Raw genomic sequence first — 20,067 nt, 5'->3', positions numbered from 1 at the left:
TCCACTGAGAATTGTTATTTTTTTTATGTTTTACTCATATTTTGAATGTTTTTTTTCTGTCATCATCACAAATGAGGGAAATGATTGTCAAAATTACATTTTGTATGAATGGAATTTGGGGGTTAAACTTGAGTCTCTTGGTCAGTTGAGGGATGGATGGTGCTGGATGATGGAGGGATTACACCAGAGGAGAGCAGTGAAGGAAGGCAGCTGAGTACATCTTCTCAGGTAACGCACTTAAATGCAATTTTGAGGAATTTGTACTAGAGTGTTTCCACATTCTGCTACCTCATACTTTCACTCCACTACATTCTGGAGGCAAATTTTGCTTTTACACCTTTATTTGACAGCTTTAGTTACTAGTTACTTTGATGGAAATCAGCCAGGCAGATAATTGGCAGTGGAATCATCTGTAGTATATATACATACAGATGAAAATGTGTCAGATGTACTTTTACATGTTCTTTTGATGCTTAATTTTATACATTTTGAGACTTTTACTCAAGTACTACTCATATGGGTGATTTTCACTTATACCAAAGTAATATTTGTTTAAGAATGACTTTTTACAACGCTGTACTGTTGTAGCCAGCTCATTTGAACTGTTTCTGTGACTGTTGGGTGGTTTAATCCATCCATAATGTATTAGAATTATAGACCAACTACTTCACCAACTTGAGCTGATACCAATGATGGAATGTAATTAAGTACAGTCATTAAAGTGCTGAACTTATGTGAAATTCTTTGGTGAGTATTTCCATTTTCTGTGACACACATTTCAGCCAAATATTGTACTTGTTTGTATTGTATTGACTACTGGGTGGTTTAATCCACAACAGTATATCGTGTCAATAAAGAAACTACTGTATCAACCCTAACAAGCTGATAGTGATGGTATGTGAATGGTAAGTAAATTTACTCAAGTACTGAACTTAAGTGCAATTTTGAGGTGTTTGTACTTGAGGGAGTCCATTTCATGCTACTTTATACTGGAGGAAACTATTGTACTTTTTACACCACTACATTAATTTGTTAACTATATTACTTGTTACTTTACAATCTGCATCACAGCCAATGTAGCACTTTCTAAAATTAATGTATTTTAGTGGCAATCAAATAAAAAACATGACATCTTTACTTTAACTCAATTATGACTTCTTGGCACTTTGAAAAACACTGGAGAAGAGACAAACATATACTCTGTGTTTTTTTATTTATTTATTTATTTCATGTTTCACACAGGGCTGCAAAGACGATCCATCCATCACGACAGAAATGTTTCCTCATATATAAAAAAAAAAGACTTCTTACAAAACACGTGCAGCCTGCAGGCCGTGTACATGCGGAGGAGGATGGAGTGCAAAGAGAAGCATACAGTCAATAATAATTAAGAAAATCAACACTTCTTGGCCCGGTTTTGGGACGCTGTCAGTCGGCAGCGCTCATGCCTTCTCGTAGCTGCGCACCGCATGGACGTCTTCAAAGGTCAGATTCTGCAGGGAGAGAACACGGTTACCATGACGTTCAGTGTTCCCAAATATTTAATGTCGCCACCACCACCACCAAAAAAAAAAAAAAAACTTCCTTTCAACTTTCTAAAACTTGCAGGAAGCTTTTGGGAAGCTGGTGTTGAATGCACACAAGCTGATTTGACTATGAATGCATGAAAGGGCTACACAGAGCTGCATTTTTTTGAAGCTTAAGGAAGACAATAAAGCTGTCTGGAGAGTGATTTAGGACTTTTTATCACTATTTTGTGTTCTTTATTTTTGCTAGGAGCCCAAAGAGATGCATGTTGCTGCATATTTTCCTTTACATTTCCTGTTTCATCATGACTTCTGAGATATTCATTTGATTCGAGAGCGAACAGGACAGTGAACGACTTTCAGGGATTATACATTTATCTGATTATTGGTTGTAATGTCCACTAAAAGGCCCCAAAAGCCCAGGAACATTTTTACAAGAAACCATACATGTCAAGATTTCTTAGATGATGATTTTACCCTCTATATCTTCCACCAAATTGTGTCCCCTTCGACTTCATTAGTAATCAGATAAAGACATTTAAAGTCCAACAGGACAGGGAGAAGAAGCACATCCGATCAGGGTGTCCTCGTCTTACCATGATCAGCTTGCCGTCCTTGATTTCTCTGACGAACTTGGTCTCTTTGCCGTCCCACTTCTGGACGTGGACCAGCTTGTCTCCTTCCATGGTCACGATGGACTGAAAGACAGAAAGGTTTTAAACGAGTCAGATGCTGCCAGCTGTTGGTCAGTTTTCTGTCAGTTTTTTGCCATGACAGATAGAAACAAAGGAACTCAAAGTCTGATCAGTACTGCATTTGGAAAAGAACACTTTTTAACTTAAAATGGACTCTGCGCATGGGGAGATGAGCGGCGATGGTGGTACAAATGTGATCTCGAATTAAAAGGTTTATGTTTTGTGATTTCAGACAAACACAAGTTAGACGCCTCTCAGAATCCTCTCAATCAGGAGAGATGAAAGCGTGAAAAATGCTTGATTTTGACCTCCGACCACAGTCTTTGTTCTCCTCTTTAGCAGAATGTAGGCATGAACCTTTTGAAAAGCTTTGTGTTCAGCCCACCTTGCAGTTCCTGTCGTCAGCGGTGGTTTCGTCGAACTCCTCTCCCAGCTTGAAGGAGATCTCTGTGTTCTTGAAGGTGCTCTGGGTGCGAATCACCACCTTGTCGCCCTCCTGGCTGATGATCACGGTCGGCTTGGTCACGTTCCCAACCTGCCGGGTGGCAAAGCCCACGCCTGGCCAGAGGACACGGGTGAAATATGACTTGTTAACAACCTCTGAACATTTCATTTAGAATGAGCAGAGAAAAAAAACAAGTGATTTTTCTGGCTTGATTTGTTGTATTTGTGAGTGGAAAGCAAGAAAAGTAAGAAAGTTAGAGAAGTTCACTCACCGAGTGCTTTCATGTAATCATCAAAATTCTCGCTGTCAACCAGCTTCCAAGTGGCACAGAAGGCGTCGACCATGGTGAAGGTTCTCGGGGAGGCAAGGTAATCTCAAAAGCACACTGAGCGAGCTGCAGCTTCTGTAGGTTTCCCCCCCTGTGTTATTATTCCGCTCCTTATTATTATGCATGCGGGTGGGTGGCGCCACGCAGCCCATTGGCTCAGGAGATTTTCTCTGAGTTTTTTATTGGATATTTAGAAATGGGTCATGGGCTTATGGACCCTTGGACGTGGAGAAGAAAAAAAAAACACTTAATTAGCTCATTTGTATGCCTAATGATGTAATTACTCTCATTCATGGGTGTGAGTTGGGTTTGAGGTGAAGTTTGGTGCCACATCTGAGAGCAAATCCACGTTTAGGAGAAAATTCTACCTTCTTTTATTTGCTTTTCGCTCAAATAAAACTGCAATAAGACCTCACATTTGACACCAGAGTTCCCATTAAACATTGTGTGTAAAAAAAGGTCAGAATCTGACGATCAATCAAGTTAGTGAGTTGAAGCAGCTAACCCATCTTTATGTTTTAATTGATTTCCTCATCTTAATCCCCCCGTTAGCCTTGTGCCAGACAAGCCTTCTTGTGTGTGGAATGTGTGCTGTCGGGGGGGCCGCCAGCGAAGCAGAATCAGTTTGTTTGACAGCCCTTTGTCCTGAGCTGCATTAACAACCCCCCCTTGACTGCAATTTCTTCATGCTCAACACACACACTAATTACTGTCTATAAATGTGTGTGTGTGTGTGTGTGTGTGTGTGTGTGTGTGTGTGTGTGTGTGTGTGTGTGTGTGTGTGAAGAGGGAGAATATGTGTGCGTAGCTTCTGCTTTCTCACGCAAAGTAAATCCACGCTGTAGTATCATATCGTCTCGAGGTTTGGTACTAAAGGAAGTTTGTGTTTCTTGCGGAGCGGTGATTAAAGGAAGCAGACCACAAGTTACAACAGACACTGTTAACAAAACCCTCATTTAAAGACGGTTTATAGACATTTATAGGCACAGTATTTATTGCTTTATTACAGTGATGATGAGCCCGACAGCCAAGAGTGGCCGTGCTTGCAAGACTTTTTTTTTTAAAATTGGAATTAAATACCTCATAAACTTGAGGAAATTAACTCTTAGATTAGGAGAGCTTTCCCAGCATGCATAGTTGGCATCTTGATAACTGCAGCAACTGATTTAAGCTGAGAATATTATTACCGCTATTTAACAACACATCAGACTTGTAGTCTAGTCTTTTTTATTTATACGCATATTTCACTTTGGCATAGCAATTGCACCCATCGCTGTGAGAGGTTTTATTTTGGGTGTAGCCAACTGGACAGTAACACATCTGATGGAAGTTGACCACTGTATTCCTCTTTTACTTTTTTTTTTTTTTTTTTTTTCCTTTTTTGTGTGTGTCACATCCGTCTTCACTGGAAAAGCAGGGAACAGTAGAAAGCAGCCGATCATGAACCTCGTCGGACACTTGTTATAGAAGTCTTAATCAATAACCCTCTGAATTACAAACAGAGTTCATTATGGAGCTGGTAACAGAAGTGAGACATCAGGCTACTTTCTCATCTCTGGTGAGAGATGCACATGTGCAGCACCGACCAGGCGTCTGAATGCCGTTTATACACATTAAAACTGAAGATGAACGCTCTGTTATGTCAAGAAAATGAAATAATCAATTAGACATCTCGAAACAGTGGAATTTAAAAAAAAAATGTTTGCAAAACATCGGCTTCCATACCTGAGAGCTTCATGCACTGAAAAATAAGCAAATTGAGAAAACATTCCATTCAGGGGACACTAAAAGTGATGGACACAACAGTCACACACTTGTTGTTGCCATGGTTTGCATCATTAGACTTGTTTATCAGCGCCTGCACAACTTGATTTAGATGGAAACAATATTGCTGCCACACTTCTTTTATCTTTGCTGCACTCTGCACAACTGATTTTTGCGATCAGATGATTGCAAGGTCCAGCTTTTGATGGTAACGTTACAGTGGTGATCATCTTTAAGAAGCTCAACATGCAAATTATTATTCTAGAGACGTTTCTCTACAAAATTGAATGAAAAAATGCTAAATTGTTCGATGATGATGTTGATAATGCTGAATATACACAAGTCACTTGGTCCATTTATAGATTTATTGAGATATAGTTGTTAAACTGACTGCATATCAAACAATAATAGGAGATAAAATATCAGCAAAAACTAACACGTCTTTAACTTAAGTCCAACATTAGCATTTTTTTTTTTCCAAAACGGTGCCTTGGAATGTTTTGGTTATGATTCATTGATCACAAAGCAAAATAAAAGTGTGACCTCTGTATTCTGGGTTCTGAAATGACCTGGCATCATCAGAGAACCTGTTTTCTGATACCTGAAACTCCAAAGCCAATCTGGCATTTACTCTTTTTACAGATTATCATATAAAAGCTCAGTGTAAAACAAGTGGAGCAAAATGAGCTGTGACGACACTGTGGCCTCTTATTTCTTTGGTTTGTTGACGGTGGCGTACAGGTTGCTGGGATCAGCAGATGCTCCAGCAGAAAGAGAGGAAGCTTTGATGGTGGTGTAGGTCACTGCTTCATCATCATCATCATCATCATCTCCATCATTTCCCTGAGCCTGAAAAAAAAACCAAACAGCACAACAGTCACACACAATATTATATCATACAGAATAATGCAAATACACACAACCCTATGAAATCCAGCAGCACACGAACACAACACGATGACAAAACAACAACAACACAAAAGTGATTCAGTTTGAAGTCTAAGGATTTCCTGTTTCTCTTACCCGATCTCTCCTGTTGGTGTTCCTGGTGTAGCTGATGGAGGCGTAGCAGACTCCATCTCCAGGGTCAGCCTGCACAGAGAGGACAACATGTAGATCTGATGTGACTCACACTTCTCACTTTATTCTCTTCTAGTTTAACATTATTGTCACTTCTTTTAATTCTGCCAGCGTGCTCATGCTGTCTCTCACGTCTCAAATGACGTGTGGACATGTTGTGTAGTAGTTTATCTGTGGTGGTTTGACCTCTGTCTGACTACTCGTGCTCTCCTCTAGTGTAGTCCCTTGTGTTATCTGACTTCCCTTTTTTTTAATCTTTATCACACAATCTCACACCATCAAGACGGCAGCGTGTGATCTCACCGTGCTCTGACTGGTTCCTGGAGCAGACTGAGTCACTGCAGGGTTTGAGGTCAGTCCCTGAATAAACACACTTTGGTCAAAAAGCATCTTACACTTCACTTCACACAGATGCAGTCAGGGTACAAGTAAAAACACCTGTGTAACATCTGCAGCACATCTGTGCAGGATATTATACTCACAACATCGTCCTCCATCCGTGTGTTGTTCTCTGAACAGACAAAACAGAGAGTTGACTTCAGCTTCCACAAAGAAAATCCAGTTGTGTTGTAACATCTGGTTTGAAACACTTTTACCTGAGCTCTCACCTTCAGCTCTCTTCCTCCTGATGACTTTCACAACAATGATTAAAAGTGCCACTAAGACCACAGCCAGAATGATGAGCAGCCACAACCAATCTGGAAACATAATGAAAATATTTGAAGCGTGTTGGCTGCAGCTTCCTGTTGAAGAGATTACATGTCGTTTTAATTTGACACTTTTAGTACAAAGACTGAATCCAAAGTCAACACAGTCTTCATCTACTTTGACCAAACAAGCAAACAAAACACATCACCCACTTAACTCAACGTCCACTTACTGATTCTTTCTGGAGCTTTCAGCTGCATGTTGCCATGACAACAAGAAACTTATAATACAACAGAAACTCAATTAAGACACAAAGTGTCTGTCAGCATCTAACAGACTGTAGAAGCAGATCAAAATGTTCACTAACTTCTCTGTAGCTCTGATGTACTGCCATCGGTCCCAGAACCTGTTGTGTTGGTTCTTTCTGTTCTGCTGGTGTCACTGGATGCTGCTGTAGCTGTTGTTGTTGTTGTTGTTGTTGTTGTTGCTGCTGTTGTTGTTGTTGTTGCTGTTGTTGCTGTTGTAGTTGTTGTCTCACCTGAACAGGTGTGTTGTGATGTAATATTAAAACTTCAGGTCCGTATTCACAAAGAATCTTAAGGCTAAAAGTAGCTCCTGACAGGTGAATGTAGGAGCAACTCCTAAAAATAATTGGTGTGTCAGTCGTAACTTTAGGAAACTTTTTGAAAATAGGAGTTATTCACAAAACATTTTAGGCCTAAAAGTAGCACCGAAGTCTGGGAGACCTTAGAAGTAGTCCAGAGGACTCCTAACTCGCTAGGACCTAGTCACAGCCGAATGTGTTGGAGACGCTGAATGGGAATTATCAAAATGATCTCGGATGGACCGTGAAGGGATTGAAGTTGTGGTTGAGTTGGTGAGGGACACAATAACGTCCCCAACCAACCCAAACAATCCAATAATGCCGGAATTAAAATGTTTGGCAACACTCCAGTATTTGGCTACGGAGAAATTGCAGCTCTGCAACGCGGATAATTTAGTGACACCACAGCCATCAGTAAACCGCTCTATCTACCTAACCATCAACACACTCTGTAGACTCCATATAATCCATCAGTTTATCCAGTTTCCTTTAGACAGTCGCCAACAACAAAGAATCAAAGCCAAATTCATGGAAATTGCAGGTATACTCGGTGTGATTGGTGCCATTGATGGGACACATTAAAATAATTGCACCTTCACAGGATGAAGACGTCTTTTTCAGTCGGAAAGTTGCATTCCAGCAATACACAAACTGTCTTTGACACACGTTACAATATGCTGGATGTTGTTGTGAAATGGCCCGGATCAAGACACGATTCCAAAATTTTAATGCTGCTTTTATTGACGATTCAGGTTTTTCATTGAAATCCCCTAATTTTCATTTGGCCAAAGTGTTTTTGTTTGGGGGGGGCACTTAATTCTCCTCATGAATACGTTTCTTTATCCAGTATCTTTTCAAAGGCTTTGTCATGGGCTTTGTCAAGTCTTTGTGAATACGGACCCATATCCCTAAAATACACAAATATTTTCTGTAATTCTTCACATCAGTTTGAAAATCAACATATTCTCACCTGGTTTCTTTCCTGATGACTGAAGTCTGAAGGGAAACAGCTGCTGCTCTTTGTCACCATCAGTCACTGAACACTGCACAGATTCAAACTCTGACTTGTAAATGTGATGATGAGATGGAGCTCTCACAGAGGCAGAGCAGAGAGACTGTGATGTAGTTACACTTCCGTTATCTGTATCCACCTCTTTACCCTCATACAGCCACTTCACTGTGTGTCTACATGGTTCATATGTCCACACAGAGCAGTTTAATGTCACCTCATCATGGTTCTGATGTTCAGTCACTGGTGAAGATGGAGATATTGTGAGAGAAAGACAACAAGAGTCAAATGAACTTCATCACTGTGATCATAATTATTGTAATATTTCACAGTTTGATCTGAAAACATGATGATGTAAATACTCACTGGAGACAACAGACAGATGAACCACAGAGTCTGAAGAACTTTTTGGACCTTCTCTATATTTATACTGCTGACAGATGTAACGACCAACATCCTCGACTGTGACCTTCTTTATAACCAGAGAACATTTCTCTGTAACACTCAGTCTGTCTTTAGCTTTGACATCTTCACCAATCTGTCCAAGTTTAACCAGCTCTACTGCTTGTTTGCTTCCTAAACCACTGAAGGTCCAGGTAGTGCTGTTACATTGTTGCTGAGGCTTTTTCACATTTTCACAAGTCAAAGTGACGTCATCTCCAACTGTGACAGTGAAGGAGGCTGGAAGGTTTTCAGCTGCTCCTGTTTACAAGATCAGAGAAAAATATGGAAAATAAACTGAAATGAGAAAAAATCTGTGATATTTCTTTATCCTTGTTTCTAAAAGTTCACTAAACTCACCATGTTGTAAACAAACAACACATTTTGTTGTCTTACTTCAATCAAATATATCTAATAAAGTACATTATTGCAATGCACCTTCCATTTCTATATGTGATAAACGTCTTCTTACCTGTGAACTGAAGCATCGCTGTCACAAATAAAGACATTTGAATCCATTTGAACTGGACCATCATGATTCTCTGTCTCTCTCCTTCTTCTGTCTCTCTTCTTATGATCATCTGAGTTTCTAAAGTCGTGCTTTAATCGAGAGAAGCTGCACCTACTTCCTGTGGTTCATATGATGTCACTTCCTCATTTTTAATCTTAGTCTGTTTTAGATTTTTACCTCACTGAATTTCTTGTAAATGTCACAGTTTTTCCACTTTTACAGGTTTGAAATGTAGTTTTGTCTCATCCACAGTGACTGACAGCAACCACAAACTCTTGATCAGCAACATGAGATGCAGCCATCAGTGAAGAGGTCAGAGGTCAGAGGTCAGAGGTCACAGCAGCCTCACAAAGATCCTGTGAAACTGGAATGAGCCAGTGAAGAAGACAAAGTCACTGATTACAAGACAAAGGAAAATGTTTGAGTCAATCTAACACTGTAACAAACAAACTATATGAAGACTCTTAATGAGTCTCAAGTTCACACTGTGTCCAGTCCCACAGTGTAGTTGTGACACTGACGTGTTTCACACATATGTTAGTGGTCTGAGGCCTGTTGGTTCCTCCCTCTTTCTCTGAGCTTGTGTCTCTCAGAGAAGTGAAGGGGAAGTGTTGTGATGAGAATGTGGCTACAACAGCAGCATCAAGCCTCCACAATATGTGTTGCTCAACTGGACAGTTCCAACACTTCACCTGTGGTCTGGAGGTTGTTCATGCTGTATGCTCACTGCAGACACGACTAGTTGGACATTTAAGATGTGTGAAATGTATTGACATGATTTTAGGTCAGAGTAGGTGGTCATGTGCATCCAAACCTTCTGAAAGTAGCTGAGTTATTAGATTTCTGTACATTCTCAGCTCACTTTGGCTGCATTTCTATCTGTGTTAAGACATATTTTAGTGTCCAGAGAGAACAGAGCTGTTCAAGCCACTAGAGGGAAGGTTTACTACTAGTAGAGTTTAGATTACAAGACAAAGGAAAATGTTTGAGTCAATCTAACACTGTAACAAACGAACTATATGAAGACTCTTATTGAGTCTCAAGTTCACACTGTGTCCAGTCCCACAGTGTAGTTGTGACACTGACGTGTTTCACACATATGTTAGTGGTCTGAGGCCTGTTGGTTCCTCCCTCTTTCTCTGAGCTTGTGTCTCTCAGAGAAGTGAAGGGGAAGTGTTTTGATGAGAATGTGGCTACAACAGCAGCATCAAGCCTCCACAATATGTGTTGCTCAACTGGACAGTTCCAACACTTCACCTGTGGTCTGGAGGTTGTTCATGCTGTATGCTCACTGCAGACACGACTAGTTGGACATTTAAGATGTGTGAAATGTATTGACATCATTTGACTTCAGAACACAGATGATATTGATATCAGCTCTAAATTCTTCAGCTGAAAGACGATTTAAGGAAGTGAACAAGATTTCAATGATCTTTCCTGTTAGATGAAGTTGAAATCCAGCTGCTGAGTTCTGAACTGGCTGCAGAAAATCAAGATGTTAACAAGTGATGCAGGAAAGTGTTGAAGCATCAGTTTTCCTGTCATTTATACTTTAACAGAGACACACTGAAAGAATTTCCTCAAGAACTGAAATCTATCAGTCCCATTTCAGGAAGTAGTGAGAAAGTTATAGGAGCCGAACAAGTATGAGGAAGATCTTCAACAAAGAAAACAACAAGGCAGCAGCAGAGGAGGGAGCTGTGGTTCAGGGTGGAGTTAAAGGAGCCACTGATGTGTTTTCACATCAGTTCACAGACGTTTTACCTGATGCAGTTCATTTCACCTTTCAGTTCATCTAGTGCACCTGTGCTCTCTTGTTTCTTCTAGTGAAGCCTTATAAAACTCTGGGCCTTTCCTTCTGTTGGTGCAGAAAAGAGATCTGAAGCGCAGCGACATCTGGTGGTTTGTAGGACTTACAGCAGCTCTTCAGTCCTGGAGCTGAAGCTCTGCAACACCTCTGTGATTTTAGCTGTTTGTGCAGCAGCTGATTTCACTTAAGAATAATGACAATGTATCAACACAACATCTACTGCAGTAAATCTTTGGAATCTTTGGCTCCAGAGGCTTTAGGCTTTGTGTCGAGGTAAATCAGCACTTTACTGTCCACCATCCATCCTCCTCTCAGGAGCAGCAAGCACTTCTTTTGTTCTAAACAGAAATCATGACAGGAAATATCTGTGCTTTCTCCTTCTTACGTTTCAAAACACGCTGTGGTGCGTTTAGGAACAGCTGGGACAAATCCTACTGATTCTACCTTTTTAAGTCTCAAGTATATGAATATGACGTGAGCTCCAGTCAGCTTTGACAGGAAACAGCTAACGGTGGAAATGTTCTTCAGAAGGAGACTTTTTACTTTGATACTTTGAGAACATTTCAGAGCCTGTACTTTATTACTTTCACTTGAGTAAAGGAGTTGAAACAGTACTTCTGTCTGTACTTCTGCTTGAGGACAGACTGTGTGGACTTTTGCCACCTCTGATGTGCTGCTTCTTATCACAGCATCTCCTCCCTGTGATAAGTAAGAAGTCACTTCCTCATAATGACTTCAGTCTGTTTCACACCTCAGTTTGCTGTTGATTATGTGTGTCATGTTAGATTTTGTCACATTTGAACTTTTACATTCAATGAATATTCAAAGATTGTTAGCTGAGATACATATTTGTACAAATACAATGTGTTATCTTTATATCCTTTAATGTAAAACAGACAGGATTCATGATGTTTACAGCACACATGAACAGCTGAAGAGTCAAACTCCTCGTCCACCAGTTTGACTCCAGCCTGTTAGTCCAGCTCAGACTAAAACACAGAGAGCTTGGCACAGAAAAGACATTTGTCATATTAATGAATAAAAGCAAATGCATTCAGTCTAACTCTTAAAAAGATGTTATGTTATCTCCTCATGTGAAATATGACGAGGTGATATTTAACAGCGGTGGACTCGTTTCTCTGGTGAGTTGATGTTGGTGATCAGTGGAGTCTGACGGAGGCAGACGGCTCTCCGGTGTTTTCATACACCACTGTACCTTCATCTTCATCTTCATCTTCATCATCATGCTCCTGAGGAAAACACAACACTCTGGATGAAAATGGAGCTAATACATGTTGAAACACAAAGCAGCTCCAGGGAAACAGTTGAGTTCAGGGCCTCGCTAGAGAGTAATTCCAGACACTGAGACATGTATTCAGTTTTTCAGATTATAATCCCAGTTCTCACAAGGAAATCCAAAATGTACTTTAAGTTTCACTACCTGATGTTTTTATACTCTCAAAAAAGCAGCAAGTCCAGTCAGCAGGATAAAATGATGGCAGTTAACATTACTGCAAACCACTGATACTGTCACATGTGTGTGTGTAATGAAACTACTTACAATACTGACATTTCCACAATATCGCTCATATCACATTCACATTACATTCTAATGGCCAGACCTTCACATCCAGAGGTCCTGAGGAGATCGAGCTGGTGTTTCAACATTTGTAAGTGTGACAGCGCTGGATATTTTTTAAAGGAACCTTGCCACAAGTTCCAGTTGTGTTTGAGGCGACATGAATTGGTGTTTTAAGCCAAAGCAGGATCTTTTCTGAACCCGAACTAAAAGTGGTTTTGGTGCCTAAACCTAAACACTGCATAAGCACAGCCTTGTAACAAAGTGAAATCGACGAAGGAACCCAAAGAAATATAAAGTTACAACATAAAAAATTGGAAAATTCAACACATTTGTGGTTTTGCAGAAACATAAATCGCCATCAAATGTTCTGACAGTTGGGTTTTTACATCTTACATTTTTCCTCCACTGTTGAAACTGAACACAGTTCACACTTGAGTTTGAAACTCACCCTGTTTTCTTGCCTCTGTGTTTTGTTCCCTGAAAAGACAAAAAGAAGTCAAGTTCAGTTTCCACAGTGAAAGTCCAGGTTTATCAAAGCTTCCTGTTTCATCTGTGGCTGCTCTCACCTTTAGTTCTCGTCCACATGCTGACTGTAACGACACTTATTAAGAGTGCTGACAAACCCACAGACACAATGATGTACCGCCACCCAACTGAAAAGAGGAGGAGGAGGAAGAGGCAAAGATAGAGATTTTTATTTCTTATTTTTATGAATAACTTCATTTTGTCATTCTTCTGAAAAAAATATTTACAAATAAATACAATCATGTTCAGAAACACAGACGAATCAATAAATAAAAAAAAATTTTTTTTTAAAAAACAGCTGAACTCATCCACATCCTGCATTTCTCTGTAATAATTCAAATCGATCATTATTCTGGCTTTGACCATCCTCCTGAACAACAGTGTTAGATCAATCCCTACTGAGTGGTCACTTTTAATCTCTCATGTCCCAAAATGAAATTAGCATTTGCTGGGCACAAAAGCCCGCTTGCGGCTGCTGCCAGCGGAGAGACAGCCAGCAGCTTCCCCTTCACCACCACGCTGCTGACTAACAGCAGACTCATCAAACGTTCTTGCTTCAGAAACACGACCGCCGCCTCGTTGATCCGTGAAGCACAACCCAGATTCTGGCAGCCAGCAGCCCGTCCTCCACCGAGGCATCGGCATCTGGAACACACCTGATGCCGCTTCACGAAAACAAAGCACCGGCCTCACGGCGTGTTGCCTCACAGAGGAACTCTTTTTAACAACAGTCCTGTACAGTCCTTGAAGTCTGAGGAAATGCTCACAGAAGGGAAAAACACTCAGCAGGTCGGCTACGAGAGGCTTTCTAACTTTCAGTCTCTCAGGATGGTTCTGGTCTCTGGTGGCCTCAGCTAAGTCTCGGAGTTCCTCCACTTCAGACTCCAGAGCTTTCACTCAACTTATCAAGGTTTCTGTGACATTCTGAGTGTACTGGTGACAGATTTGCCTAATTTGGACTTTTCCAAAATCCAACCACTGTTGTAAAGACACAAACTCACTTTCATACTTTTCCTACAAAAGACGAACGTTTCTTTGAAGTTTTTGTCCTCTGTGTTAAAATGCCAGGAGGCACTGTTGTGTTTTACACATTTTATAAAAACAGAAGCTGTCGCAGGTAAGTGACCAGAGAAGCCAACAGGGCTGATAACACAACTTTTAAATACATTCAAATGATGTTAAAAGAACAAAAGCGATCTAGCCTGTCCACAGACAGTGAGTTATCTTCAGAGTGTGTCCGGGTGTTTTGTCTCTGTCTGTTATGAAAGCCTCTCCACACATCACACAACTCCTGAGCCTCCATGAGGTGAAGCAGACGAGTGTGAGAGGCAGCGTGAGGCTCTGCATGGTTCCTGTCTGACCTGCTGTCCTCAGAACAGTTAAAACCTCCACCCATAAATACATATTCCTCATTATTACACTTAGCACTTTATTTAAGACATCTAGAAACTGAGGAGCTGTAGATCAGGGAACACTTCTTCACCTTGAACATTTCTGGCTCCTTCAGTGTTCTGCAGGAACTTCTTCACACTCAGTGAAGAGTAACCTCTCCTGCTGTGAGCCCACGTCTGTGAGGAAGCTACAGACTCTTCATCACTCTCCTCATCATCTTCACTCTCACCTGACTGCAGGCTCTCACTGTGAAGAGAAGCTTTCTTCACTTTAGCAGAAGGCTGACACACGTCACTGCTCACTTTCCTCTTCTCATCGTCTTTAAAGGAGTCTTCATCTATCAGCATGTCACCTTCCTCCTCCAGAGGACATTCTGCCTCCTGACTGATCAGTAACCTGCACACCTGCACCTGAACCACCAGGAACCACACCAGCTGCACCTGAACCACCAGGAACCAGACCAGATGTACCTGAACCAACAGAAACCGGATCAGCTGCACCTGAATTAACAGATCAGCCAGACCAGCAGCACCATGATCATCAAAAACTGGGCCGACAGCACCTGAACCTTCAGCCTGACAAAGGTGTCCTGGATCACTACACCTCATTCAACAACTGGCTCACTTTATCAATGCTGTCCAGAAAAATGACGACTCCATTGTTCATCCTAGATTTGGACTTCAGACCGTCAGAACCGACCATTTCTCTAAATGCTGAACTGCAATCCTCCACAGAGCAGTTAACAGTCGGACAGAGTGTGAGCTTCTCCAGCCCCACGCCTCCGACTGCATGAGTCAGCATGACTTCCAACTGAGGCCGATTGGTACCACTGCAGAACTGAACCGCTTCAAACTGCAGCACAGAATACAACTGCAGTCATAAATCTAACAAAACAAACAAACAAACAAACATACTAAACATAGAAACACACTCCACCCTCTGCCACTCCCGGCATGCACTCAGAGACACACACACACACACAGACACACATACACACATACATCAGAAAACAGAGACACAAAGTGTCCGTAAGCATCCAACAGATTGTAGAAGCAGAAAAAACTACCTTGTGGTCCTGATGAAGCATCATCAGCTCTACGCACTGTTGTGCTGGTTCTTTTTGTTCTGCTGGTGTCACTTGATTCAGTTGTTGCTGTTAACAGTGGTGTTGGTGGTGGTTTTGCTGTTGTTGTTGTTGCTGTTGTCTCACCTGAACAGTCAAACACAACTCAACAAAGTGTTCAGTACAAAACTTGTGCTGTGATGTAATATTAAAACTTAAATATTAAATATTTTCTGTAATTCTTCACATCAGTTTGAAAATCAGCATGTTCTCACCTGGTTTCTTTCCTGATGACTGAAGTCTGAAGGGAAACAGCTGCTGCTCTTTGTCACCATCAGTCACTGAACACTGCACAGATTCAAACTCTGACTTGTAAATGTGATGATGAGATGGAGCTCTCACAGAGGCAGAGCAGAGAGACTGTGATGTAGTTACACTTCCGTTATCTGTATCCACCTCTTTACCCTCATACAGCCACTTCACTGTGTGTCTACATGGTTCATATGTCCACACAGAGCAGTTTAATGTCACCTCATCATGGTTCTGATGTTCAGTCACTGGTGAAGATGGAGATATTGTGAGAGAAAGACAACAAGAGTCAAATGAACTTCATCACTGTGATCATAATTATTGTAATGTTTCACAGTTTGATCTGAAAACATGATGATGTAAATACTCACTGGAGACAACAGACAGATAAACCACAGAGTCTGGAGAACTTTTTGGAGCTCCTCTATATTCATACTGCTCACAGATGTAACGACCAACATCCTCGACTGTGACCTTCTTTATAACCAGAGAACATTTCTCTGTAACACTCAGTCTGTCTTTAGCTTTGACATCTTTACCAATCTGTCCAAGTTCAACCAGCTCTACTACTTGTTTGCTTCCTAAACCACTGAAGGTCCAGACAGTGCTGTTACATTGTTGCTGAGGCTTTATCACATTTTCACAAGTCAAAGTGACGTCATCTCCAACTGTGACAGTGAAGGAGGCTGGAAGGTTTTCAGCTGCTCCTGTTTACAAGATCAGAGACAAATATGGAAAATAAACTGAAATGAGACAAAATCTGTGATATTTCTTTATCCTTGTTTCTAAAAGTTCACTAAACTCACCATGTTGTAAACAAACAACACATTTTGTATTCTTACTTCAATCAAATATATCTAATAAAGTACATTATTGCAATGCACCTTCCATTTCTATATGTGATAAACGTCTTCTTACCTGTGAACTGAAGCATCGCTGTCACAAATAAAGACATTTGAATCCATTTGAACTGGACCATCATGATTCTCTGTCTCTCTCCTTCTTCTGTCTCTCTTCTTATGATCATCTGAGTTTCTAAAGTCGTGCTTTAGTCGAGAGAAGCTGCACCTACTTCCTGTGGTTCATATGATGTCACTTCCTCATCTTTAATATTAGTCTGTTGTAGATTTTTATCTCACTGAATTTCTTATAAATGTCACAGTTTTTCCACTTTAACAGGTTTGAAATGTAGTTTTGTCTCATCCACAGTGACTGACAGCAACCACAAACTCTTGATCAGCAACATGAGATGCAGCCATCAGTGAAGAGGTCAGAGGTCAGAGGTCACACCAGCATCACAAAGATCCTGTGAAACTGGAATGAGCCAGTGAAGAAGACAAAGTCACTGATTACAAGACAAAGGAAAATGTTTGAGTCAATCTAACACTGTAACAAACAAACTATATGAAGACTCTTAATGAGTCTCAAGTTCACACTGTGTCCAGTCCCACAGTGTATTTGTGACACTGACGTGTTTCACACATATGTCATATGTTAGTGGTCTGAGGCCTGTTGGTTCCTCCTTCTTTCTCTGAGCTTGTTTCTCAGAGAAGTGAAGGGGAAGTGTTTTGATGAGAATGTGGCTACAACAGCAGCAGAGCTCTGCAGGTGTTAGCCACTAATGATGAGCAGATCAACATGAGGAACACACAAGGCTCACTGGAACACACAGTCGACACTTTTTTAAGACAGAAGACAAAGAGGTGCTCATCAAATTCTGTTGAAAACCACTTGAACTCCTGGAAAGTTTGGAGTCACTGAGACTAGTTACAACAAACTATTAATTTGTCATCATCTAATTTTGGAAACGTTTGTGACATCCTGCATTTAATGTCTCAGAGGCAGATGAGTAGATTATTTTAAGGGCATGAATTTATGGATTTGAGAGGGACATAGAGCTGTGTATCATCTGCATAAGAATGCTGCAAACAGCATGGTTCTGGATGATCAGGCTGAGAAGGAGCATGTATACAGAGAACAATACAGGGCCCAGAATGGACCCTTGAGGGACCCCACAGCTAAAACCATAAACAGACAAACTTGTGTTGTGACATGAAAACTTCAGATCCATAAAATACCAACATGATGTAATGGAAAACAGAACAATCTGCACAAGCTATGGAGCAGAAACATGTCAGAGAACAAAGTTATCAAACATCCGGAGCACAACACACAGTCATTTTAGTGATGTGGTTCTGGGGATGGAAATGTCAGGCAGTCACTGACATACTGTACTGAGATAACAGCTGCAGGGCTCTGTTTTAATGATCTGAAACACAAGTATCTATAGCAAAATGTCAAGTAGCTTTGTGGGCGGATCTCAGGCGCTGTTGCTATTATGCTATTATGCTGTTACTTCGCTTACCTCACTATAGATGATGCAGCTCTTCTGTCAAATAAGCTCTCCTCTCCCCTGCTGCTGCTGCTGGGGTATTTGGGTTAGATGGCATCGGCACATGCAGTTCAACATCACGTCTCCTGAAGTCCTGCAATGTTTCCTTATTTATGTCATCAACACATCCACGATTCATGGAAATGTTGTGTAAAACACTGCAATGGGAAATGCTTCCTTGCGGATGAGAGAAGCAAAGTGTATGAACGTTGTGCACACACTACGTTAAGGCCAAGCAAGCGCCCTTAAAATAGCATCTGAATAAGCACCACTGACTTTAGACTAGGTTTTTCCTGGTCTGTTGCGGAATTGTTTTCTGAAACAGCAAAATAGCACCAGGGAACATTTGCGCCAGAACACACCTCCTCTTTTCGCTGAACCGCTGTTCCAAAATCATTCAACCAAAAGAGAAGAGAATTACATGTGACTTTCAGAAATGTACCTGGTTGTGGTGAAGTGTCGTCCTCTGCAGATGAAGTCTTGCTTCCTTCATTGTTGAATAGGACATGAAATGTTAACACACCACAAATGATGATATAATACGTTGCGTTTACCATCCAAAGAGATCCAGTGAGAGTTAATAATGTCATGGTAAAATTGTCATGGTAAAATGTACCTGAGTTAATGTTGGAATCACTGTACATATTATCACTCGCTTATTTTGTGTTTTGCAAAGAGTAACTGTTGCTGAGTCAGCTTCTTGTCTGCATAGAGAAATCACACACTTGCTACTATAGCGAGGCCACGTCCTCTCTGTGCAGCTGCTTCATAACCAGATAAGAGAAACCTTGACTATGTCCTACTTTGAAAGAGGAAGACAATATTAGCAAATGCATGTGCTGAGAAAAATAAAGTTGTGCAAGAGTTAACCACAATGACCTTTTTGTAACCATCCTAAGGAAATAAAAGATAGGAGAACAGGGAGTGCGGCAGAGCAGTTTGGAGCGTGAGACATTGCGCACACTCTGTTCTCCTTGCAAGTAAAACTGATCGCCTGATTGTCTTTCTTTCTCTGTCTAGTCTTTGTTTTTACGAATGTTTTAGGTGTTTCAACCTGACATTAACTTGGTCCTTCGAGCCGGATTCCAACATGCCTGAGGATTCCTGCGGGTCGGTGCGATTCAGGAAAGACCGTGGCCACGGCAGGCTCCTAGTGAGCCTCTGAAAACCTTTTGAAAGGACTGAGTCGGCCCACCAGTAGGGATCCAACGGCTGACGGAAGTCCGAGGACAGAGCGGGGAGGACAATAGGCGAGTGAGTATGTTCTTGATTGAAAAGTGAATGGTGTGTGAATGAAACGGGTTGAAAGACACTGCTACAGAGAAGTACAGAACAAACCCTGGATATTCTAGACCCTGGCAGGTGAAGATAGGGCGACGGAGTCCTGTGAATTGCTTAAATTCCGCGATAAAAATTAATTAGGAGAGGACGGCGGAGTCCTGCAAATGAGTTGCTTAAATTCCGCGATATACAAATTAAGTAGCAGTTAATCAGGATAGGACGGCGGAGTCCTGCAATCACTTAAAGTCCGCAAAAGGGCGACGGAGTCCTGTGAGTTGCTTAAATTCCGCGAAAAATAAGAGGGGACGGCGGAGTCCCGCAACTACCTAAGGTCCGCGAGCAGGTGAAAGGCTCTGCAACTAAGGAAAAACCCGTGAGTGAATGTTGTGAGATATAAATGGGATTTTGATATCAAATAGATATCACAATCCATACCAAAGTGTTGGGAGAGAAAGTGACTGACTGTTGAGGAAGCACAGGCAAGAATTCTCCTCTTGAAAAAGTTGAAGCGAGAATTACCTCAACAGGATTTTTTAGTCACCCCAACACAATACAAAAGATACCAGTTTTAGAACTCCCTAGGAGTTGACAACTGGTCCAAAACTAATTTAAAATGGGGAAAAGCAACAGTAAATTAGAAATAAGGGAAGCGTTGGAAATAA

General features: G+C 41.1%; 3 protein-coding genes across 11 annotated transcripts; all 3 read right to left on the bottom strand.

Annotated features, from left to right (window-relative positions):
* Nucleotides 1-1,199: 1,199 nt before the first annotated feature.
* On the bottom strand, nucleotides 1,200-3,098 carry LOC119012500 (fatty acid-binding protein, brain). Its single transcript, XM_037086399.1, has 4 exons — nucleotides 2,938-3,098; nucleotides 2,607-2,779; nucleotides 2,123-2,224; nucleotides 1,200-1,493 (listed from the first exon to the last, which is right to left on the bottom strand). The coding sequence occupies exons 1-4, from the start codon at nucleotides 3,008-3,010 to the stop codon at nucleotides 1,443-1,445; spliced, it is 399 nt and encodes a 132-aa protein (XP_036942294.1). The 5' UTR covers nucleotides 3,011-3,098; the 3' UTR covers nucleotides 1,200-1,442.
* Nucleotides 3,099-3,997: 899 nt separating this feature from the next.
* On the bottom strand, nucleotides 3,998-11,259 carry LOC119012497. 8 transcript variants are annotated; one of them, XM_037086391.1, is made up of 11 exons: nucleotides 10,816-10,900; nucleotides 9,013-9,415; nucleotides 8,466-8,801; nucleotides 8,242-8,342; nucleotides 8,061-8,133; nucleotides 6,854-7,024; nucleotides 6,435-6,536; nucleotides 6,321-6,349; nucleotides 6,142-6,198; nucleotides 5,782-5,850; nucleotides 3,998-5,607 (listed from the first exon to the last, which is right to left on the bottom strand). In XM_037086391.1, exons 2-11 carry the CDS (start codon nucleotides 9,119-9,121, stop codon nucleotides 5,467-5,469), a joined length of 1,188 nt encoding a protein of 395 aa, XP_036942286.1. In that variant the 5' UTR covers nucleotides 9,122-9,415; nucleotides 10,816-10,900; the 3' UTR covers nucleotides 3,998-5,466. The 8 variants fall into 8 exon arrangements, with proteins under 8 accessions (XP_036942286.1, XP_036942283.1, XP_036942281.1 ...); XM_037086388.1 differs by lacking the exon at nucleotides 10,816-10,900 and adding an exon at nucleotides 11,247-11,259 and having other exon boundaries at nucleotides 8,061-8,342; XM_037086386.1 differs by having other exon boundaries at nucleotides 8,061-8,342.
* Nucleotides 11,260-11,735: 476 nt separating this feature from the next.
* Nucleotides 11,736-16,907, bottom strand: LOC119012498. 2 transcript variants are annotated; one of them, XM_037086396.1, is made up of 8 exons: nucleotides 16,651-16,907; nucleotides 16,104-16,439; nucleotides 15,880-15,980; nucleotides 15,699-15,771; nucleotides 15,427-15,570; nucleotides 13,010-13,096; nucleotides 12,892-12,920; nucleotides 11,736-12,111 (listed from the first exon to the last, which is right to left on the bottom strand). In XM_037086396.1, exons 1-8 carry the CDS (start codon nucleotides 16,757-16,759, stop codon nucleotides 12,022-12,024), a joined length of 969 nt encoding a protein of 322 aa, XP_036942291.1. In that variant the 5' UTR covers nucleotides 16,760-16,907; the 3' UTR covers nucleotides 11,736-12,021. The 2 variants fall into 2 exon arrangements, with proteins under 2 accessions (XP_036942291.1, XP_036942290.1); XM_037086395.1 differs by having other exon boundaries at nucleotides 15,699-15,980; nucleotides 16,651-16,904.
* Nucleotides 16,908-20,067: the final 3,160 nt, after the last annotated feature.

Source organism: Acanthopagrus latus, chromosome 22 (assembly GCF_904848185.1).
Source record: "Acanthopagrus latus isolate v.2019 chromosome 22, fAcaLat1.1, whole genome shotgun sequence".
NCBI classification, from domain to species: domain Eukaryota; kingdom Metazoa; phylum Chordata; class Actinopteri; order Spariformes; family Sparidae; genus Acanthopagrus; species Acanthopagrus latus.
Note: the sequence above shows the minus strand (reverse complement) of the source record. Positions and strands in the feature narration are given on the sequence as shown.

Bases quoted from the DNA above. Each gene is read 5' to 3' on its own strand.
- LOC119012500 (XM_037086399.1), bottom strand. From the start codon at position 3,010: ATGGTCGACGCCTTCTGTGCCACTTGGAAGCTGGTTGACAGCGAGAAT. The intron at 2,780-2,937 runs GTGAGTGAACTT...TCCTCTGGCCAG, and splicing joins TGATTACATGAAAGCACTCG to GCGTGGGCTTTGCCACCCGG. The intron at 2,225-2,606 runs GTGGGCTGAACA...TCTGTCTTTCAG, and splicing joins CTGACGACAGGAACTGCAAG to TCCATCGTGACCATGGAAGG.
- LOC119012497 (XM_037086388.1), bottom strand. From the start codon at position 9,121: ATGATCATAAGAAGAGAGACAGAAGAAGGAGAGAGACAGAGAATCATG. The intron at 8,802-9,012 runs GTAAGAAGACGT...TCTTGTAAACAG, and splicing joins AGCGATGCTTCAGTTCACAG to GAGCAGCTGAAAACCTTCCA. The intron at 6,537-6,853 runs GTTAGTGAACAT...TTATGTTTCCAG, and splicing joins TACATCAGAGCTACAGAGAA to ATTGGTTGTGGCTGCTCATC.
- LOC119012498 (XM_037086395.1), bottom strand. From the start codon at position 16,759: ATGATCATAAGAAGAGAGACAGAAGAAGGAGAGAGACAGAGAATCATG. The intron at 15,571-15,698 runs GTGAGAACATGC...TTGACTGTTCAG, and splicing joins GTCATCAGGAAAGAAACCAG to GTGAGACAACAGCAACAACA. The intron at 12,112-12,891 runs GTGAGTTTCAAA...TGTTTTCCTCAG, and splicing joins CACAGAGGCAAGAAAACAGG to GAGCATGATGATGAAGATGA.